General features: G+C 34.5%; 1 protein-coding gene across 11 annotated transcripts in view; it reads left to right on the top strand.

Moving 5' to 3' along the window:
• Positions 1-24,377, top strand: part of CSNK1G3 (casein kinase 1 gamma 3) — a 117,557-nt gene that overhangs the window by 72,790 nt on the left and 20,390 nt on the right. For 3 of the 11 annotated variants that reach the window (XM_047729990.1, XM_047729986.1, XM_047729987.1), the window contains exons 6-11: positions 946-1,180; positions 15,037-15,122; positions 15,243-15,327; positions 17,135-17,283; positions 18,682-18,777; positions 22,496-22,591. In XM_047729990.1, coding sequence (XP_047585946.1) covers positions 946-1,180; positions 15,037-15,122; positions 15,243-15,327; positions 17,135-17,283; positions 18,682-18,777; positions 22,496-22,591 — 747 coding nt within the window. The remainder of the gene's footprint in view (positions 1-945; positions 1,181-15,036; positions 15,123-15,242; positions 15,328-17,134; positions 17,284-18,681; positions 18,778-22,495; positions 22,592-24,377) is intronic. The other 8 variants (XM_047729992.1, XM_047729989.1, XM_047729991.1 and 5 more) reach the window with 4 other exon arrangements.

Below are 24,377 nucleotides of genomic sequence, written 5' to 3'. Positions count from 1 at the left end.
GAAAATGCTCAACGTATATCATTACTGAAAAGTATGGGTCATAGAAATATTGTATATTAGGATCCAGAATTTGTTAACAAATGAAAATGGCCTAAGTGACTGTATGTTTACATTGTGTTGTCAACTATTATTACTGCTAAACGAAGCAATTTTGTTTTCTTGTTTGTAATGTCCTACGTTGTGACATTTTGTACAATGAACCTTATTTGAAAATGTGTAAAAGAATTGGTGAAAACGTGCTGTATTATCGTTAAAGTGATCTTCCAAGATTTTCTGGTTTCAGGATCTTTTAAAACGTTTAATACCTAAGGAAAGACACAAATACATTGTAAAAAAGAAAAAGAAAGATATCCTAAAGGGTACTGTGTTATTTTTATTTAATGGTTTAGATCTCAGTTTCTTTAATACAACTGTAACAGTTGCTCGCTGATTGAATTGATAAGGAAGAACAAATGGCAACTTTATGAATACATGTTTTTGCAAGTATCAGTTCAAGACTTGGTATTAGTAACGCTTTTGATTATCTGAGGTGGGATCATCTGTAAGTGCTGGCTGAATCCGGCTCACCAGTATGAAAGGAATTCATGAAATTCAAATACTTAGATTTGTAACTAACCAATACAGTGAAAGCAAAGACTTTTGGTCCTAATTGGATATATTTTTGAGAAACTATAGACTGATATTATATTACTTTTAAAGGGTTGAAACAGATATCCCTACATTCATTCTTTTTTTTAATATGACAACTTGAAATGTTCAACTTTGATACAGTTAGGCAGATGCGTAAGATTATTTTTATTTTCTGATAGGTCTCTTCTTTATGTTGTTTTCATTGTGAGAATTTTGTTTTGTCTCTATCATGCTTTTTTATGCTAGTGACAGCCTGAAATAAAACTTTCTTTCTTCCTTTTCTCTTTTTTTTTTTTTTTTGGTGTGTGAATCAAGATCTCTCGCATGGAGTATGTCCACTCAAAGAACTTGATATACAGAGATGTAAAGCCTGAGAACTTCTTAATAGGACGACCAGGAAACAAAACCCAGCAAGTTATTCATATTATAGATTTTGGTTTGGCAAAGGAATATATTGATCCAGAGACAAAGAAACACATACCATACAGAGAACACAAGAGCCTTACAGGAACAGCTAGATATATGAGCATAAACACACATTTAGGAAAAGGTATGTGTACCTTTCATAAGTACAGAAATTTGAATTAGTAACTATCCTAAGAGTGTGAGTTTTTATTTGTTATTATGGTTCAATTTTGGGGGGATTACAGTTGCTTCTATTGTAATTTCTTTATCACATCTGACTAGAGTTTTCTTTGATTTATATTTAATAAAATTCTTTTAAAGTAAGTTGCTCTAGAGTAAATGAATGACAGATCCTTACATTCACTCTTTTTTTAATATGACAACTTGAAATATTCAACTTTGATACAGTTAGGCAGATGCATAAGATTAGTTTTATTAAAGAATATGAGAGAATACTTAATTTTAACTGCATTTAATGTGTGTGTGAAGATTTTTGATTGAGACTTTGGCTTTCTATACAGCCAGCCAAGGAGATGGCATCCTGCCCAATACATTGAATGCTGAGAGTACATAGCGTAGTGGTTCTGTTTATAGTATAGAAATTGTATGACTTGAAACAAATTATTTAACTTTTTAAAGAGGGTTCCTTATAAAATAATATCAACTTCACAGAGTTTCTTACAGCCCCCCCCCCCCGTCAAGGATTCATTCCAGGAACATGTATTTCATTGATTTGTCACATCTCTCTAGTCTCTTTGTCTGGAACACTCCTTCACCTTTCTTTTTGGTTCATGACCTTCATATTTTTGTGGAGTATCTATAGGATATTTTATAGAATGTCTTCAATTTGAGTCTGTCTCATAATTTCTTCATGATTATATTTGAGTGTGCATCTGTAGCACAAAATCACAAGTGAAGTGTTGTCAGTGTGTCATGTCAGGTGGTATATGATGTCAGTTGGTTGCATGTAGTTTTCATCCCTTGCTTAGTGTAGTGTCTGCTCAGTTATACTTAACAAGTTTCCTATTTTCCCTTTGCCATTCAAAAGTATTTTGTAAGTGAATTTGTGAGATTATGTAAATACAAATATGTTGCTCCTCATCAAATTTTACCCACTAGATTTAGTTACCATCCATTGATGATTTTCTAATTCATCAGTCCTTATGTATTTATTGATAATCTAATGTAAGCAGAAGCTTTTTCTCTTTTTCCCATTTATTGACTAAAGTAAGGAAGGACTCATGGATTCTTACTGAAAGTAGTATAGTTCACTGCTGTCATTATTTATTTCGATACTCATGTTGTCCCAGATTTGGCCATTGGTTGCCCAGTCCAGCTGGCTGCTCTGTCCTTTGGCTTATCCTCATGATTCTTTGATAACTTTACGTTCTGGAGCTACAATTTGTTCCAGATTCATCTTGTAGTTTCTCTGCTCTAACCCAGAAACAGACATTTCTTCAAGTTTCCCTGGGTTCTTTTATTGAATAATGTTATACAGAAAGCAAGATCTGGGCACTGGGTGTACTCATTGCTACTGGTGTGTTATTCTAAGCCCCTTCTGCATATGTGTATGTGAAATACATGTCCACACATACATATATTAATACTTATCTACTAAGAATCCTGAGTTGATTATACTTTTAAATTTCATTCTAAGACCACAAAGTAGTACCTCCATTTCCATATGTGTAATTCCTTTGTCTTTTCTCTCTATATGTCTTCCTTTGCCAATAATGAGAACTATGGCTACCATTACTCTATTTTACTCATAGTTATAAGCCTCAGATTCTCAGAATGTTGTTTCAGAATTGGTAACTAATAGCAGTATGTAAAGCAAGCTTACTAGAATTGACAGTATTTGTAATTCTTATTTTATTGAAAAGTTAATTTTTTTAAAAATTTTATTTTTTAAAGATTTTATTTATTTATTTGACAGAGATCACAAGTAGGCAGAGAAGCAGGCAGAGAAGCAGGCAGAGAGAGATAGGAGGAAGCAGGCTCTCCGCCGAGCAGAGAGCCCTTTGCGGGGCTCGATCCCAGGACCCTGGGATCATGACCTGAGCCGAAGGCAGAGGCTTTAACCCACTGAGCCACCCAGGCGCCCCGAAAAGTTCATTTTTTAAAATAAAATTTACATTGAGTAAAGTTTACAGCATTTGAATATATCATGTGTGATTTTTGACATATGTACACATGTGGGTAGCCCACAACCCTGTCAGGAGTTACATTATTATCATTCCTTAGACTTCATTTGTGCTCTCTCCCCCACTTTCTCCAAAACTAGCCATTGTTGTGATTTCTGTCACCATAGATTAGTTTTGCTGGTTCTGTTACTTCATATAAATGGGATCATCTGGCTTCTTTTGCTCACTATGAGATTAATGTTTGTTTTTCAAGTATCAGTAACTTTTTTTAGAGGTTTCTTTTTGAGGTTCAGTAGTATTCCATTGCACAAATATACCACACAAATGGTTTATTTATTCTAATGTTGATGAACATTTTGATTATTAAGTGTTTTACTATAAGGAATTTTAAAAAATCTTTCAGTGGGTGTATGTTTTGAGTTCTTTTGGGTAAATACTTGAAATTGGAATTGCTGTTGGGTCCTATGGTAGATATCGTTTAACTTTATCAAAAACTGCCCATCAGTACCCCAAAGCATTCATACCATTTCCTGTTTCCACCAGTAACGAATGAGGGTTCAGTTTGTTTAAGTCTTGACAATATTTGGAGTTGTCCTTCTTTTTCATTCTAGCTGTTATAGTGGATATGTGGTGGTGGTTTGTTTCTCCATGACTAATGATTCTGAGCTCTGTTACTTGTGCTTATTGACCATTTGCGTATCTTCTTTTGTGACTTGTGTGTCATTTAATTGTTGATTTATAGGAATTCTTTATATATTCTGGATATAAATTCTTTCCCAGATATATGTCCTGTGAATAGATTCTTCTAGTCTGTGGCTTACCTACTCATTTTCTTAGTGATGTCAGTAGTTAGCAAAAGTTGTAAATATTTGTGAAATCAGTTATTTATCCGGTTTTTTGTTTCATGATCATTACTTTTTGAATCCTGAGAAATCTTTGTCCCCAGGAGATGAAGACATTTTATGTTTTCTTCTACAGTCTACAGTTAATTTTCATATGGTGTGAATTAGGGGTTGAGGTTCTTTTTATGATACCCTATTCTTTCCCATTGGGTTACCTCTTTGCCTTTCTAAAAAAAGTCAGTTCTAGGTTATGTTTGTAGTAGTTTATTCTGAAGTCTCAAACCGTGGTCAGTTTTCATATCAGAGAAAGTCAGACTTTATTTTCTGCCTTTAGAGTCCATCCCTGACATCTCACTCAAAAAGAAAAATAGAAACATAAACCAATCAGCACTTACCCATCATCCCTGCTTAAATGTACCTTGTGGTATACAGTCACTTTTTCTTCAAGACCTTAGCAGTAACATGACTCAGGCTTCAACTCCTGGTCATAGCTTCTTCTCTGACCATTCTTTGGAGACTTACCTGCTCTCTATGGCATTCCCTGCTTCTTCCTCTCAGTTGGAACTAATAGCACTTGCTTACTGAAAGTGTGTTCCCTGACAGGCTCCTGATAGGAAGAGCTGTGGTATTTTTTTCTCTTCAGCTGTCGGAAATCCCTGAAAAATATAAATCTGCCTTACTTTAAGAAAAGTAAGTTTCAAATATCTAAAATTAGTTGCATTCAGGTAGTGTTTTTGGGGGGAGTGCCTTTTGATAGCAAACTTTCATGACAGATTTAAAATAAGATTGCATAGATACACAACTTTCTGGATTGTGTCTTCTGTTAAAATCAGGCGCACCTGTATTTAGACGAACAGTGTCCGTGAGAGATTTTCATTTCATGGTAGTTGTTAACAGACTATTGCATAACAACTAACAAAGGTTCACCACCATTTTATTGTGAGATATGAAGTCACAACTTCCTTATGGCCTGATGTTTTTTTTATCCAAACAATGGCACATGTAACAGCATTCTATTTGTAGAAATGACAAAGCAAACCTGATATGTTTGTCCCTGTTAGGAAAAGCCTTCAGAGCTTGGGAAATGGCATTTAACTATTACAGTAACCTTTTTACTCCTTTTTCAGCAAGAAAACAAATAAAATATTTCTTTGGCAAGTATTGCAAAGAACAAAGGCTTTAATCCTTACTTTCTCCTATTTACAAAAGCCCTGCTTCTTAATTTTTATGTAGTACTTGGGAAGTAGATGGGCAGAGAAAATTTGTTTCCCAGATTACATGATTTCCTGTTTTTTAAGAAATTAAGAGTAAGCTTAAGTCACGTGAGTTTAAGTGCTGAAGAGTTAAAGCATTTTTATAAGTGAGATGGCTGTGAACATGGGCTTTTTAGTGATGTTTTGAGTTTAAAGCACCAGCTTTGTGTGGAGTCAGGAACAGATAGAAAAGAAAAAGTAGTGAAAATGGAATCTTCTAGTAGTGATTTTAATTTGCTTATATATTTTTTTCCTTTTGGCTTTGCCTGGACTTTGGTGATTACTCTTTTAAGAGGAATTAAAGCCTTCTTATTCATTCTTTACTCTTGTGCATTCAAGGACTTTGTACACACATGAGCATTTCAAAAGAGAGAATTTGTTCAGACAGACCTTTGTGCACGTTTATAAGTATTTTTCCTTTGTGGAGATTAGTGCACTGTATCAGATTTAAAAAGGAAAAAGCTGGAATAGTGTAAAATCACAGTGTGGGGTTTAACCTCTTTATTCCTGTGAGAGATATATATATAGATATATATGTATATCTATATATATCTTCACTGCATGATTAATGTTAAGTAGGCAGATTTCTTTATTCACTGTGTACCTTCTTATACCTTCTTGAGTCACTGTTCAAGATGAAATCTTATAAAAGCTGTGTGTGACACGTGGATTTCTATGGTCTGCTCTAGTGGAAGCCTTCTTTTATATTGAAATGTTATTTTAAAATTGTGTCTGCTTGAGTGTCTTATTTTTAATACTTTTTCAAGACTTTTTTTTTGTTTTGGTCAACTCCGTTGAACCTCATTTTAAAGATTTTATTTATTTATTTGACAGAGAGAGATCACAAGTAGGCAGAGAGGCAGGCAGAGAGAGAAGAGGAAGCAGGCTCCCCAGCGAGCAGAGAGCCCAATGCGGGGCTTGATCCCAGGACTCTGGGATCATGACCCGAGCCAGAGGCAGAGGCTTCAACCCACTGAGCCACCCAGGTGCCCCTGAACCTCATTTTATAATCTTCCTTTGGATCACTCATTTTTCCTTTCATGACAAAACTGGTCTTGTTGAAGTCATTTGAAGTAAATACTCTGCATTTCTCTTTACTAAGTAATAGTAGAATTGTTTTTTTTTTTAATTAATATTGAATATTCATGAACTAAGGGATTAGGATTTGAAGAATAAACTGCCAGTTGTTTTGTAAATGTTAATAAAAAAATCTGTGTTGCATAGAAGAATAATATTTCAAGCCTCTAAGTGGTAAGCTCTGTGAAGGGATCATAGAATTTATGATTTTACAAAAATGTCTTCTTTCTGTGCTGTCATCTGATGGTGTGTGATTCATATAATTTCTATGTTAATTGCCCAAATTCTCGAGGACTGCTCTTAGGCTCCCAGACAGCTTCTTAGCAGTTGAAAAACATGTATTTACATTTTATAATTACGTTTTAACAGTTTAAAAATGAATTGCACAATTCATCGCTTTCTTAAACAAAATACGATGAACATAATTTACATTTTCTGGATGACTCAGCTTTGTAAATTTTGTGTGATTACTACTATATGGTGATACCCTCAAGTTCAGTTAGAGAATGTTAGGATGTATACTTTGATTTAAATAAGTTAAGAGAAAATGCATTTAAATAGCAGTGCTTTTTTTAAATGTAATTTTTTAGAGCATTTTTTTTTTTAAGAAGAGTTTTTGATTCACAGCAAAATTAGGTAGAAGGTACAGAGATTTCCCTTATACTCCCTGCCCTGACACAGGCAGCACCCCTCCCGCCCCCACCCCCGCCTGTCAACATCCCTCACCAGAGTAGTACATTAGGTACAAATGATGAGCCTACCCTGACACATCATTATCCTCTGTGGAGTCCGTAGTTTACTCTTGGTCTTGCACATTCTATGGGTTTGGATACATTTATAATGACGTGCATGAACCATTGTAGTATTATACAGGAGAGTTTCACTTCCCTAGGCATCCTCTATGACCCACCTATTCATCCCTCGCTTCCCACCTCCCACCCTCCAAACTCCTGGCAATCACATCTTTTTTGTTGTCTCCATAGTTTTGCCTTTCCTAAATACCATATAATTTGAAATAAGCAATATGTAACCCTTTTAGACTGACTTCTTTTACTTGGTTATATGCATTTAAGGTTTCTCCATGGTTTTCCATGACTTGATAGCTTATTTATTTTTAATGCTGAGCACCATTCCGTTGTCTGGATGTAGCACAGTTTATTCACCAGTTCACCTGCTGCAGGGCATCTTGGTTGCCTCCAGGTTTTGGCAGTTATGAATAAAGCTGCTGTAAACATCCATGTGCAGGTTTTTGTGGGACCTAAGTTTTCATCTCCTTTGGGTAAATACCAAGGACAGTGCTAGATTGTATGTTAAAAGTATGTTGTAAGAAGCCCTGAGACCCCAGCAGCATGTCTGAAAGTTCAGCTTAAATTCTGATACTGTCTACTTGGAGATAGCATCAGATCCCAAGATTAAGGATTACATCCTACAAGACCACTCACCAACCCCCTGCTTCAGATAACACTTGCAAACTCTAGGGTGTTACCTGTGCTTCTGACTGATCATGGACAGATTAGAGGCTCCAGCTACCTCCTCCTTAGGTTCAAGTTTCTTTGCTAGAGTGGTTTTGTAGACTCAGGGAAGCACTTACTTAGGTTTACGATTTTATTACAGGACATGATAAAGGATACAAATCAACAGTCAGATGTAGGATAGGAGCCCAAACAAAGGAACTTCTGTCCTTGTGCAGCTTGGGCCCTGGCTTGGTGACACATGTAGGTGTTCTGGATCCCCAAGTGTGGAAGCTCTCCCAAAAGGGCCAGAAAGCTGTCCTCTTAGGTTTTTATGGGGACTTCATTACATAGTCATGATTGACTAATGCATTGGCCATTGGCTAGTTTAACCTCCAACCTCTTTTCCCTCCCTGAAGGTTGGGGGCTGGGACTGAAAGTCCCAACCCTCTAATCATGAGGTTGATCTCCCTGGCAATCAGCCCGTGATCTAGGGTGGGTTCAAGATTCACCTTCATTAGTTACCAAACACCCATTTCACCTTTATGGCTCTGAAGTGTTTTCACAAAATGTGGCTAAAGACCTAATGTATCTTGAGATATATATTCTGGTCATCTGAATGACCAAATATATATTTCTTTTCTTTTCTTTCTTTCTTTTTTTTTTTTTTTTAAAGATTTTATTTATTTATTTGATAGAGAGATCACAGGTAGGCAGAGAGGCAGGCAGAGAGAGAGGAGGAAGCAAGCTCCCTGCTGAGCAGAGAGCCTGATGTGGGGCTTGATCCCAGGACCCCGAGATCATGACCTGAGCCGAAGGCAGAGTCTTTAACCCACTGAGCCACCCAGGTGCCCCCAAATATGTATTTCTTATAAATCATTATGTGGCAGTAGTGTTATCTCATTGTTTTAATTTGTGTTTCCTGATGACGTAGGGTGTGTATCATCTTTTCTTACGTGTCGATTGCTGTAGGTTTATAGTCTGAGAGTAGTTATTTTGTTATTTTTTAAAAGGCTTTTATTGGTATTTAAATGTCTCATAGTGTACTATTTGTTATCATGTGTAGTACTGTTGCTGGCAGTACTTCACTCTTCTCTTTTTTTGGTTTGCTTCTCCTGATAAATTTATTGGATTTTAAATCTAAATTAAGAGAACTGGATTTCAAGAGCATTTCTTTAGTAATCAGGTGAATGCATGTGCTGGGTTCCATTGCTCTGAAAACTTTTTTTTTTTTTTTTCTTTATGCATTCTGGTTATTGCAACATTGGGTAACTGGATTGGTAGCTGTTGCTGCACATTGTCTTTCATAATTGTGCCTTTTCTTTTGCTAAATAGGTTGTGTTTTCATTTAACAAAAAACATCTTAATTATGTAATTTTGGAACATGTAAACAAGCTCAGTGAATTTTGAAGAAGAAGAGTTTTTTTGTGGGGGGTGCTGTTAGGGAAAAATAATTTTCAACATTTTAGAAGGAAATATAAAGTCAAACCTTTGCTTGTAATAATTTTTTGTTGTTGTTGTTTGTATATAAAGAATGATTTAAATTTTCTTCACTGAGAGGTTTTTTTTGATTTTTTATGAGCTCTCTTGTCTTGCCTGTATTTAGTGTTAACTAACATGTCTTTTGGTCTCATTGTTTTTCATTTTTGTAGGAAAATGCAGTAATGAGGATTTTTTTGCAAATACTTATGTATATATTAGAAAGTTTTCTGCTTCTAAGCATTTGATCTATTTTTTCTTTGACAGAGGTAAATTTGAGTTAATAAGGAAGGGATATTTTTCTGTTGCTGAAAATTAAATTGAAATTAAGTCAAAATAGAAATAGTTCTAAACAGGTGAGGAATAAAAGTAGTTTAAAAAGAGGAAAATAATGTTCAGTTAAAGAGTAGGACTTTTAAGTAGAAAAGCATTGCAGAAGATGTACAGTAAATGTTTGATTAATTGATTGGTTCTACTTTGCCTTTGCTTTCTGAAATGAAAAAAGTACAGATTTGGTTTAGAATTCTGCCTTTCTCTTTTAGGTGCATAGTTTTAGGCTTGTCTCTTAGCCTTTCTGAGCCTTTATTTTCTTATTTGGGATTACTGCTGCTTTAAGTGTAGGTAGAATTTTAAACAGTCATCAGTATCACACATTCACCCATACCAGGCCCTTAATATGTGCTGATTCTATGTATTTTATGTGATACATATATTCTTAAATAGCAAAATTTTAATTGACTCTTTACATAACTTTTAAACTTATTGGAAAACTTACTTTAGAAGATTCTTTAATGATACCTGTTGTAAAGTAAATCATCACTTTCTCATTTCTTAGTTTCTCATAGTAAGGGGTCCTATAATGAGGATTCTTGGCTTCCAGGGAAACATCCATTTTCAAACAGGCCTTTGTAGTTAAGTGCTTTATAAAATGTGAACAGGGCCTAATAAGGGCCAGATTACCTTTGGGAAATTATTTTTACCCCCATGAAACAGATCTGTTAAAGACCTGAGGAGGTATTCTTTAGTTACTACTGTGTTTGACTTCTGTTACTCACTACATGGTGAAATTTACTTCCAGATTTGTCAGTTGATGAAAGAACACAAAGAAAAGAATTATGAGGGTAAGGAACATTTCAGGCTGAGTTACAGAAGTGGTTTATTTTATTAGGTTGTATTTATGACTTGAATTTTTAAATACTGTGTAGGTTTTGAGACTAATACTGCTTTCTGAGACTATCATATAGGCAAGATTACCTTATGATCAGGGCTTGTTGGCACTCTGGTAACTAAGGCCCTACACCTTGAATTTAAAGGGAAATTGCCTTTTATACTGTGTTCCTCTCCTTAACAAAGAATGCTACTTGGGAGAGGTCAGTATTTGCAAATCATTCAGTCTTTTAAAATTATCTCTACAGTATTTCATATGCTGCTTATTTCATATGTATTTCATATGGTACTGCTTTTTAAATCTGTTTTCCAGTTGTTGATTGCTTTCATAGAAATGCAATTTATTTTTTATATATTGAACTTGTATCCTGTAACCTTGCTAAAACTCATGTACTAGTTCTAATAGGTTCTTTTTTTGTAGATTACTTTGGATTTTCCACCTATATTGTCATATGGCCTGCAGAAAAAACTAGTTTCACTTCTTTATTTCCAATCTGAATACCTTTTAATTTTTTTCTTGATTTTTTTTTTTTTTTTTTTTTTTTTTTTTTTTTTTTTTTTTTTTGGTACTAGCAAGGCTTCTGGTATAAACACTGAATAGATAATGTGAAAGTGAACATTCTTGTTTTGTTCTTGATTGTAGGAGTAAGAATTATGGTCATGTAAGAATTATGTTACAGATTTTTCATAGAAGTCCCTTGTCAGAATGAATTTTTTTCCTATTGCTTATTTAATGAGTTTTAAAAAATATATCATAAATGCATGTTATGTTTTATTAGGTACTTTTTCTATATCTTTTGAGGTGATCATATGATTTATATATTTTATTGACATGGTGAATTACATAGTTGGTTTTTGAAAGTTAAACCAACCTTAAATTCATGGGATGAACTAGTCATTGTGTATTAACTTTTGAAGGATTTTGTGACTGTGTTGATGAGAGACATTTCCTGTATTTTCCTTTGCTTGTAAAATGCCTTTGACTGGTAACATCATTAATGAAAAGAGTTTGGAAAGATGCCCTTCTGCTTCCTGAAGGAGTTTTGTGTAGAGCTAGTATTATTCCGTAACTGTTTAATAGAATTCAGCAGTGATGCCATCTGGGCCTTTGGTTATATTTTGGGAAGATTTTAGATTATAAATTAAATTTCTTTAATTGGCATAGAACTGTTCACATTTTTGTAATTTATCTTTTAAGACATTTGTTCATTTCTTTGAGTTGTTGAATTTACTAGCATAATGTTTGTTCATAATACTCTTTTACCATTCTTTTGAAGTCTGTAGGATCTGTCCTGGTGCCCCCTGGTTGCTCCTGATGCTAGTAATTTGTGTTTTCTGTCTGCCAGCCTAGTGATACAGTTTTATTGGGTTTTTCATGTAACCAGCTTTTGATTTTGTGGTTTTCTCAATTGATTGTCTTTTTTGTCATCATTGGTTTCCTCATTTATCTTTACTTTTCCCTTTCGTCTTATATTTGGTGGTATTGACCTAGACATAGATAAATGGGTCACATTACAGAGTCCTGAAATGGACCCCTACACAGATCTCAGTTGGTTTTTGAGAAGGGTTCAAAGTTAAATCAAGGGTGGAGAGCATAGTATTTAAAGAAACTATATGATAATAACAAGGTATTGGTATTGAAGAAAATGAGTTTAAACCCTTATCCCACATGGAGCAAAAAGAAAAACTATCTCAAATGAATCCTAGATTTAAATTTAAGAACCCAAACAGTAGAATTTCTTGAAGAAAAAGTAGAAAATCTTTGCAACCTTAGACTAGTCAGAGATTTTCAGATAGGACATTAGAAAGCATAAGCAAACAAAACCCTGTTAAGTTGGGCTTCATCAAAATGTGAACTTCTGTTCTTTGAAAGATGCTGTTAAGAAAACAAAGCAAGCTACATGTTTGCAAAACTTACATCTGACAATTACTTACATCCAGAATACACAAACAACCCTTACAACTTTATAGCAAGACACATAGTACAGTTTTAAAAAATGAGTAAAACATCACAAAATGATGTTTGAATAAGCAGTAGCACAGTTGAAACAGTGTTCAAAAATACTAGTCACTGCTGAAATTAAAATTAAATCACAGTGAGCTAACACCTCACAGCCACTAGCAGGGCTGAAGTATAAAAGAGTGACCATGCTAAATGTGGAATGGGCAATACACCAACCAGTACATGAGTTTTAGCAAGATTGCCGGATACAAGTTCAATATATAATTGAATTCTCAGATGTTGCTGGTGGAGATATAAAATGACACAATCCCTTTGGAAAACAGTGTAGAAGTATCTTAAAAAGTAAAATCTACAGTTTCCATATGAAGTAGTAATCCTCCTCCTAAAACTTTACACAGGAGAAATGGAAACATATGTTCACACAAAGACTTGTACAAGAATGTTCGTAAAAGCTTTATTCACAATAGCCCCAAACTGGAAGTTACTCATGACCCAGCAACTGGTGAATATATAAGTATATTGTAGTATACTACTCAGGAATAAAAAGTAATGAACTACCAATGCACACAACAACATAAAAAGATTATGTTGAGTGAAAGAATTTGGACCCAAGGGTCCATGTTATACGACACTTTTCATATGAAACTGTATAAAAAAAATCAGATTTAATGTAGCCTGACAGAAAGCAGATAAGTGGTTGTTTTGAGGCCAGGGGAGGGGAGGATAGCTGGCAAGGGGCATAAGGGAACTTTTTGGAGTGTTGGAAATAGTTGTTGATTGTGGTAGTACTTACGTGTACATTGTTAACATTTTTCAAACCATACCCTTACAAAGGATGTATTTTATTATGTGTAAAGTATACTTCAATGAAAAGAGTTTCTTTTTTTAGTGTTTATCAACTTTAGTGCTGTATTTCAGAATCATCTGCTAAGCTTTTTAAAATGTGTGTTCTTTTAGCTCATGTCATACTCAAGGAATCAGTCACTCATTTGAGGCATTTAAAAGTTTCAGAGGTGATTCTGACTCTCAGTGGGAGTTCAGAAATATGTATATTTTTTTCTTTGCATGACTCTTTATTCTTGAGGGTCCCAGGATCTAATATGGTCAAGTTGTATATATAAAATATATTCCTCATCTTTCTCATGTTATTCACATCCCTACTTTTTTTTTAAATGGCTTTAAAAAGACCTTGAGTCTATTTTATTTATTTTGAAAGTTTTCTGCTTTTAATAGCATATGTGTACATTGTTATGATAGAAAATTGAAGCAGAAGAGAAAAATTTGCCATTATGCTGCAGTTTGAGTATATGAAATGAGAAGGTAGAATGTCCTGTCTAATCCTCCAATCTCATAACCCTAATTACTAACAATGTGATGCATTTTCTTTTGGATATCTTTGTTTCCTTGTAGGAAAGGGACACATATCTAGTATGATGTGTTTTCAAATGTTCATTTTTCTATTTAAGTAGTCTGTGTTCAGTGCCTGCTCTGTGGCTGCGTTATACTTGGTCCTGAGGATAATGAGCCAAGTGACATCTGCTGTCCTGTAATCTGCCGTCTGGTGGGAGGATAGATAAAGACTAGATAATAACTACACACACACACACACACACACACACTGTAGCAAGTGTTACAGAAGACAGTTGTGGAATGAGATTAAATAGTAGAAATTAAAACCATTCCCGTCCTGTTCATGCTAGTTCAGAGCCATGCTTTGAAAAGTTTGCTTTTTCAGAAGCATTCAGTACTGCTTAGGTAGTATGATGATGACTCATTTGGATAAAACATCTTACACATTTATAATTAAAGTACTATTTTTTCCTCTTATTGTTAGAGTTTTTGTATTATTTTAAAATAGTAAGGAATCTTAAACATTTAACTTCAGTGACAAAAAAATTGGAAAAAAATTTCACTTAGCAAATATAAGTACCTTTTTGAGTCCTCCTCTGTGATTGTCACTCAGTTAGATGCTGTGCAACATTTTGTTACTAAAACAGCAGTAGTAATTTGAAAATGGCAGTTTGTTCTAGCAGCTTTTTTTTTTTGGTGGTGGCAGAGGGGTTATTAATGTTGGGGTAGGTCAAATACAAGTGTTTTAAAGAATATATTACATAAAATCTAATTGCATTTAATATTAATGGAGAGTATATAGGATGGATGTTTTGTGCTCATATAAGCTCAGGAGATTCAGAGTTAAATGAAGTGAATAATTTTTATCTCTGGGGTTTTTCTTTAACCTTTAATATGTTATATCCTGGGTCTTCAAGATGGAGCTCTGGTACACAGTGACTCTGTATTTGATCATGGAACCCTTTCTGACTTGCTTTATACTTCTGTGGATAGATATCTAAAGAGAGCAATGAGTGCCCAGTGGGATCTTAAAAAAAACCAACCAAACAAAAAGACCCCCAAAAGTCTAGTGGCATATTTTAAAGATGCACAATAATTTTAATGTTAAAAACATTGTTTAACTGGACATGATTTGTTGCTTGTAAGTGCTAGATAGTTTAAGTTTATATACTGAACTTTGGGAATTAATGTATATGTAACAAAAGAGTCAGTTCTCCATTCTTGAATCCTTAACTGGTAGAGGAAAGTGAAATTGATGTTTCTCTTGTATTTCAGAACAAAGTAGAAGAGATGACTTAGAAGCTTTAGGTCATATGTTCATGTATTTTCTGAGAGGCAGTCTTCCTTGGCAAGGTTTAAAGGTAATTATTTTTGTGTTTCCTTTCGAATTTTATAAATTGTTAATATGTCAGGGGTCTGTCTTCCAAGTAGTTAATTTTAACATCACCAGCTTCTCAGGACTTTTTTCCTTTCTGTTTTAGGCTGACACATTAAAAGAGAGGTATCAGAAAATTGGAGATACAAAACGAGCCACACCAATAGAAGTGTTATGTGAAAATTTTCCAGGTAATGAGTAACATGTGCTTATACACAGAAAACCACAGCAGTTAACTTCCATTGCTCAAGTTTGTAATGACTGGTTTTCATGCTTAGAAGAAACGAGTTCAAAGTATGATTTAAAAGATGTCAGCCTTTGATGTATAGACCACAGGGACAGTTTGTATATTTGCTCTGTTAAGATGGAATTAATAGAAGAAAATCCTATTTTTTGATAGTGTTGAGAGTGATATCAGCTAAAATATCCATGACATACTTCTAATAAGTTAAAATACTTGCTGAGCAATGCCGCTGTAAAGTTTTGGTGCGTACTGTTAGTCACTTGAGTCTCATTGTCAGACTCAAAGGAGGTGTGTGATACATGATTTAGTTTTCAAAGTACATTAAGATCTTACAAACCTTAGTACTGGCAAGCTAATGTTACATTGGGGAGCTTTATAAAAATAGTTTTACTTCCATGCAGAGTTTTGGCAACTCAGATTAAGCCAACAAAAATTTTCTTGATTCCTAAATCAGTTAAGGAGTAAGAATAATGTGTTGCTAATGTTGGTAAGTAAAAAGTGAACCAATCTGGAAGGTCCAAGACTGAGATCATGCCTCACTTCAATATTCACGTGTCCTCCTGTCCAATGCTGGCATCAGTGCTGGAGTATTAGCAAGCAGTGTGATCTCAGGGAGCCCTCCGAGTTTGCTTTCGTTATTCGGGGACAACAAACTTTAATTGCATATTTTTCGTCTTTGCTCTAACATCTAGAACCAGAAATTAAAAAAGATTTTGGTTCACACTAGCAGTGTAGGTATAGGCAGACTGGCTCTGTGTTATTATGAAGCGTATACAGATTTCTGCCGGATAGAATGGGGGTGTCAGAGTCACTTAGCCAGGTAATTAGCTAGAATGTAGAATAGTGAGAGTCACCCTGTGAGGAAGGTCATTGGGTGCCATTCTCATTGCCCGTTGGGCTATGCACGATTCTGTTCTCACTGGCCACTGTCAGTGAATTGAATCAGAAAAACACCCGAGAGTAACCTTCCATCTCTCACTACAGTGATTTTCTGTGTCCTGATGGTAAAACCCTGTTTTACTGATTCCTCACCATTTTGTCTATTGATTTTTATGGCTTTTTCTTTATTTTCCTTTGGGAAAGTAGGCTCTTTAAGAAAAATACTTACCTCTAATACATTTGGGAATTACAGTGGCACAGAGAAATTTATATATTATCAAATAATTGTTGTATGACCAGAAATTAAATGAAAAATTAAACTCTGCTGCGGTTTTATTTCAGAGATCGCTTAGCTTTGTTTGGTTAGCATTCCACTCATGGCCCAAGTTAGGAATTTGAATCCTCTGTTGGTCAGTTAGTTGAATGTGCCTGATGGTAGAAGAAATCCATCATGCTAGTGTGGATGCTTTCATATATAAATCAATTCCCATCAGTATTTTAAAGGAATTTTTGAGTTTATGAGTAGAGTGTGGTGCTTGTGTTTAAGTAATTATGTGTTAAGTTACTAATTCAATTTTTAGTACTATCCAAGTTTTTTACTCAAAATAACAATGTAAAATAATTTTAGCTTTTCCAATGAAATGAAGCAGAGGAATTTGTTAAGTAAAACCTCCTTTGACCTTTGACCCTATATTTTTCTTCCCTTCTCTTCTCCTTTTTAATTTCATTGTGATTAAATTCCTTAAATTTTAAATTTTAGTAGAATTTTGTTACTTTTTCATATTTTTGTAACACTGTTTTTTGACATTTAAATAATTTTATTATTAATGAATATATAGGAAAGTATAATCAGAATAATTTTTATTCCTTTCTAGAAGAAATGGCAACATATCTTCGTTATGTAAGAAGGCTAGATTTTTTTGAAAAACCAGACTATGACTACCTAAGAAAGCTTTTTACTGACTTGTTTGATCGAAAAGGATATATGTTTGATTATGAGTATGACTGGATTGGTAAACAATTGGTGAGTACTCTGTGCTATATAATGAAAGATTATTTGTAGTAACTTTTTCCCCACAGTACAGCTTCTTCAGTGAAAAGAGTTGAGTACAAATAACTTTTTTAGAAGATTTTATTTATTTATTTAACAGAGAGAGAGAGAGAGAGATCACAAGTAGGCAGAGAGGCAGGCAGGGGGAGTGGTGGGGGGAAGCAGGCTCCCCGCTGAGCAGAGAGCCGGATGTGGGGCTCCATCCCAGGACTCTGAGATCAAGACCTGAGCCGAAGGCAGAGGCTTAACCCACTGAGCCACCCAGGCACCCACAAATAATTTTTTTAAAGGATTCATTTTATTTCATCTTCCTGGGCATTTTAGGCAGCATAAAACTAAAATTATTCTTTGAATTTTATAGAAACCCCATATCTGGACTCCTTGCTTTTTAAAGTAATGAGTTACTTTCAACTTTTCATTCCTGATTTATTTCTTACTGTCGAGTGTAAATTTTTTTTTTTTTTTTTGGATAATATCCTGTTATTTTGAAAGATCAGTTTGTCTTGTGTTTTGTTTATTTCAGCCATTTCTCAAAATATTTGTAATTCTAAATTATAGGTTTTAATTATACTAGCAGTTTTATTTAGCTTAAATCTTAAGTAGACTGGTACTTAAAAATTAGAGCACGTTTTGGGTTTTCAAAACTGTTCTAAGTTTTTGTAACTTAAAAAAAATTAGTCTTAACTGTAACTGTAGGATTGGTACTCATCACTTAAAGGGACACATCATGAAATTTTTTCTTTGAAGGGACAACTTTTAAAATGTTTATTCTCACTAGTTTTTGTTTTGTTTTGTTTTGTTTTTTTGATAAGTAAGAATGTCTTACAAAACTTTAATCGTGGCTTGCTGTTGGCCAATTTTTGTCCATATTTGGAACTACCAAACTCTCAGATTCAGGTATTTTTGAACAATTGGCTTATTTAAGTGTTTAATCTACATTTTTCTTAGATCCAAAGTTGAACTCACTATGTAAGTCTCACCTGGGTCAAAATATTGACGACAAACCATTTTATTACCTTATTTTGAAAATAATTTTCTTATTTTCTTAAAATGATTTGTTCTGTTTATGCTTTGACTTTGAAAATGGGAGACATACATGAATACACTTTTATTCTTCTGATATAAAAAAGTAACCTGAAAGTAAAGACAGCATTAGAAAGCCTTTAAACGTTTTTGAAAATAGTGCAAAAAGTAGCTATGTTCTCTTGGTTTAACTTCTTATTTTTAGTGACGTATTTCGAGAATGATCCCATTTTGTAAGGCTTTACTTTAGGTGTCTTTTATTATTTCTTTGATTCCACGAAGCAACTCAATAATTATGAGTAAGACTTCTGCAATAGTCTTACTGTTGATGCTCATTCTGTATTGTAGCCAACTCCAGTGGGTGCGGTTCAGCAAGATCCTGCTCTGTCATCAAACAGAGAAGCACATCAGCACAGAGATAAAATGCAACAATCCAAAAACCAGGTTTGCTGCTCTTTCAGATATGAAATATCTTGATTTGCTTCTGCATTACCTTTTGACAGCGTAAAAATAAATTTGTTTTTTTACCATGCCCAGATGATAGCCTTATAGGTGTGCCCATGTGGATGTGTGTATGTGAGCACATATCCACACATATAGATACATATTGAAGGATTGAAATACATCTTTTTTCCTTCAGTAGATGAAGATGATATACACATGCATAATAAGGATTGAAAATGCACAGATTTGCAGCAAATGAACTGTTTCCCCTCAGGTTCACTCTTCACTAGTTTAAAATCACATGAAATGTTTAATGATAAATTTTTAATTAGTGGTGTAAATTAGTATAACAGCAATATTTGATACTCTATGAGAGTGGAAGTGTTTGAATATCTTGTTGGAGTAAATTATGATAGCAATTGATCTTTCTAACTGCAGTCTAAATTAGCTCAGTAAATTATTTGTTGAGTTTCTCCTATTTGAAAGCTATTATTCTGCATATTGCAGAAATGCACAAGGAAGGAAAACAACATAACCTATAGGAAATTATTTTGTAATGAGTGGTTAAGAGCTCGCTCATTCTCTGGAATCAGACACACCTGGGTATAACTTGATCTTGGAAAAGTTACTCCATCTTTCAAAGCCTTAGTTCTCTCATCTGTGAAACAGAAAAATGCTTAATTCCTATAAGCATTCAGTAAATCTCAGGTCTCATGGCTGGTGTTACTGTTAGGATTATTACAGTAAACTCACAAGTAACTGTATTACCAAACAGTGTAACCTCTGTCACATGGAACATATTAGTAAACTGCCATGAAGGTCATTGGAGTATGGGGATCTGTAAAGATTGTATGCAGAAGGTGGCTTTTGAGATGAGCCTGAAGAATGAATGGAGTTTTTTAAAGGTGGATGAAAGAAAAAGGGCATTTGGGGGAGAGTGAACAGTGTAAAATAGGAAGGAGAAGTTTAAAAATGTAGTTTGTTTGAGGAATAGTGAGCATTTTAGTTTGCATTGAGCAGAGACTAGGTTCCAGGCAAGCCTAGCAGATAAATAGAGAGTGAAGAGTTTGTATTTCTTGGATAAGGTAATTGAAAGCTATTGAAATTTTTGAGTGGTGTTCTTGCTTTTCTCTTTTTTGTAAAAAGAAGCTTGATTTAATCCATCTTTGACATAAAACATTTTGCTAATTGGGAGTTAAATGGTGTCTTTGGAATTTTCAGTTTTAACTCTTTCTGGGGAAGGATAATGTGCTAACTTTTCTTACTCTTACATCTTTTATCCCACTGGAATTCAAGTGAGTTAATAAACGAGATAAAAATCAAAGGAAAGAACACAACACAATAAAAATCATAGCAAAATAAAATGCTCCATTTAGGGGATGTTTAACAATATTATGCTTTAAAGTACAGCCAATTAAAACAGAGTAGTTTTAGAATTTTGCCTTAGAAAAATTGGGACAATAAAGGATCTTAAATACAAATTTCTTCAGATATAAATTAGTATCAGTTGATAGTTTGAATACTCTGGAAAGATCCGCATATAGAAAGAAATGGCTCCAAGTGAAGACTTGGAGTTTGTGTTTTATAAATCAGAATTAATTTCTCAATTGGATGATGATCAATAATTCATGTTCTTTGGAGATGTCCTCTTGAGCTGTTAGGTATTGTAATAAGTGAAACTCTTCTCTTAATTTTGAGTTCAGTTATAATTCAGATGTCTTCAAGTTGAACTTCCTGTGTGTTTTGACTTGTCTACCTAGCTAGATGGTGAGCTAAGTTAAGGCGGGAACCATGTTTTATTTACGTAGTCCTTGTTGCACTAAATGTAGGGAGTCGATTTTTGTTTTTCATTGTGTGTTTTTTTCAGGAAACCTTGTAGGGCAGCTTATGTATTAAATCTGAGACCTGGATATGTGCATATCCAGGTCATAATAGAAAAGTTGTATATCTTAACTTTTCGTAAACATCATTGAAGCAGTAAACATTTCAGGTGTGTGAGAAACTCAAAATTGACGATCGCAAAAGAACATTTAGTTAAATGACTGATATGTTGCAGTATCCCCAGTTAAACAGTTTTTACTATACAGCTGGTGGCTGAAGTTCAGAATCTCCTGGCATTTCAGAGAAGGAGTTAGATGCATGTAACTTGTTTCTGAAGAGAGGCTGGAGAGCTGTTCCTGTCTTCTTAAAGAGGTCCATGACCCTTACGTGTTACCTGTTGTTCTAGGCAGTATTTAGGTGTTCGTCTCCATTTTAGCATCATTTTCATCCTTTCATCCTCTTCAGATTTAATCTCTTCGAATTTACCTTAGTTTAAGCTACACAGCTGCTAAATTCTGGTTTTGAACACGGAGGGTTTAACAAAAAGACCTAGAACTGTTGTGAGTGCTTTGATGATAGACCTCATGCCTCTTCAGACTTCTGGTGTAATTTTGCATTGTACAGTTTAATTTGGGAGGCTTAGTGCCAGAACATTTATTCACTGTGCCTATTTGGACTTAACATCTCTTCTCCCATAGGCCTGCTCTGGCTACTGATGGGCTCAGGCTCCCGAGGGGCCAATATACTTGGCACTTTGTGGCAAGTTTTTTTTGGCAAGTTTTTCATGACTTAGGTTGAAAAAGAAAGAAAAGAGCACCAAAGACTATAAACATACGTCATTGTTTTAATGAGCTACTAGTTAGTACTACTGGCAGAGCAGTTGGCTCTTGAGTTAGAATCCCTGCTGTACTTCTTGCAGTGTCTTTGACCTTAGTCAAGTGTTTAAAATCTCAGTCTCTTTATCATTGGAGTGAGGATGATACTGTCTATCTCATAGTGGGATAACACATGCAAAGCAGCTAATGCAGAACCGAATATGTAAAAGAATCTTAAATATTGTATTCCTTCCCGATCTTTTTATTAGTGCTGTCCACAAAAACTGACCCCTGTTAAGCAGCTACTGCTAATTCTGCCGGTAGATTATTTTTTGTGGTTATTGTCATGCCAGTTTGCCAAGTCATGTAAAAGCATCAAGAATTATCAGCCTATCATAGGAATGGGTTCCTTAATTTGAACCAGATAAAAAGAGGTTAGGGAAGCAAAGGGATTCATATAAAGTAGGATTATCACTTAATAAAAAAAAAATCCTTGTCATATCCTCATAGTGTTCTATATAACACTTGTCACTTCTTAAAGAACTCTTCTGTTTTCTCATATTAACCTCTCAATCAGAAACACGGTACTAAGCAAGAGAGGAAAGTTTTCTAGGATCTAAGTACAGCTGTTTAAAGACTTTTTTTTTAAAAACCTTTGCTAGAAGTAGTTCCTCATCAGAAAACCAAGGGGGACATCTACCGTAAGATAATATAGTGGATGGCATTTTAGTACTTTGGTGATTTATTTGGAATGCTTTCCTGGGCACTTCATTTTTACCTCCCTGGTTCTTTGTTAACTTCATTTATAAAATTGGAGGCTGGATCATATCATATCTAAAGCCCTTTCACTTCTCAATTCTATGGTTCTGTTTTATTTCTGTGGTTGATCATTACCTATGGTATCCATGTGACGAAAACCTCTCCACATCCAGTATGCAAAGTTAACTGCACCTGTGACTCAGAATAGCAAGGATATTTTAAATTTCCTTTATACGTTTGTTTTCTATATTATAAGGATGAGATGTTTAACATATTGGGTTTTTCTTCTTCCATGCATGCCACATGCATTAAATAAATGGCAGTCGGCAGACCACAGGGCAGCTTGGGACTCCCAGCAGGCAAATCCCCACCATTTGAGAGCTCACCTTGCAGCAGACAGACATGGTGGCTCGGTACAGGTATTTTCTGATTTTTGCATGAGTGATTATTTCCCAGATTTATACAACTAACCCTTTTTTGGAACTCATGGCATGACTTCATATCCTACTGAAAAACTTGTTGCTGAACTCTCCATAATTCTCTTCCTTTGTATTTAACCAAAAAGCAAAATTAACATGGTCTGGAAAGACCACCAGGGATACTACGATTTTGCCTTTGTTCATTTTTGCAAGTACACAGAACAATATTAAAGTAAGTCATACAACAGGTTAGAGAAATAAACTGTATTACTTGAAATACATGTTAAACTTGATTTTTCAGTAATAAGATCAGACTTTTTTTTTTTTAAATGTCGTAAGCAGTAGAACACTTTTATAACTTTGCCTTTTCATTGATTTTTTTTTTCCTTCTTTATACTTTAATCAGTTGAATAGATAGGACATTTTTTATCTTTAGTACTCAGAATATACTTTCTGATTAATTGGTCAAATGAACATGACCCCAGCTGTTACAATGGTATATTTTGTTTCTAGAAAATCAGATGGAGAAAATAATTTCAAGAAGAAGTATTTATTAAATACTCCCCTCAATTTTCTGGATATTTCTAAAAATTTAAAGCCGTCCTTTATTTTTTTGAAGTGTTCATTCCCCCCCCCCACTTCTCTGTACCCTTAGAATACCTTATCTTACCCTCCCATGCCCCCTCAATTTTCATCTTTTATGTGAATTGTAGAAAGGGGAAGGTTACCAAGTCTTTTATTTCTTTTAAAATGCTAGCTTAAGGTAATTTAAATGCCGGTTCAAAGTAATTGAGATAATAAATGTTATCTCCATCCATTTCAATTTAGAACTTCCTTTAAAAATTTTGATTTTTTTCTCCACATATTTCCACTTGAATAATTTTCCATTATGCTTTACCAAATTTGCATTTTTCTTAGTGAATATGTATATATAGTCCATTGGATCTCTGCTCTGGATTTTATTCTTTCTTGATTTGAATTCTAAAAGTCAGTTCTTGATTAAATCTTGTAAGTTCTTATGTTTTTCTCACCATTAAGTTTTAGAGGTAATTTAAGTATGTAACCAAATATTTTTATAGAACTTTGTAGTCTGTGGACCTTTCAGTCCTGTGTAACAGAGGTATTTGAAGAGAACTTAGAGGCAAGGGTGCCTGAATTGTAAACATTTTTTATGACTCCAATTCATATCCTTGGAAAAAGTTAATAGAACAAATTATATTTGGTTCCATAACACAAACTGGATGGTATGTGTGTCTGTACACGTTTACACGTTTCTAAGTGTTTGTATGTTACAACAGCAGGTGTCTGGCTCAGTGTTTAGGGATATCTGCAACAGTTATGAAAGTATGAGAAAGCTTTCCGGCCACTTCTGCACCATTACCACAAATGTGTTATTTTCTTAGTTTCTTCTTACCCTGTGGGATTCCCCGAGGTGGTTCATGGGATCTCCAGACTATCAAGGGGTGATTATTGACTCATCAGTCTAGTACTGTATGTTCTGTTTTTTCATATGTTCCTCGAGAGACATTTCCACTCTATTCCTTTCTCACCATCTCTTTAAAGCTTCTCTGCCTATGGAGACTACACCTGGCTTCCTCCTAATATTCAGGATGTGATCAGTTTTACTTACTAGAATTTTAGTAATACATAAGTAAAGCAAAGAATTTTACACTATTTCTATCGACTTCCTGAATATATTTTACACCATTAACTAACCTGACATGATGGACATTAAGCAAGCTTAACTCCTGTGAAAAATGTACCGGCAGCCTAAGTAGGCTCATGC

This window comes from Lutra lutra, chromosome 5, assembly GCF_902655055.1.
Source record: "Lutra lutra chromosome 5, mLutLut1.2, whole genome shotgun sequence".
In the NCBI taxonomy this organism is placed as follows: Eukaryota; Metazoa; Chordata; class Mammalia; order Carnivora; family Mustelidae; genus Lutra; species Lutra lutra.
Note: the sequence above shows the minus strand (reverse complement) of the source record. Positions and strands in the feature narration are given on the sequence as shown.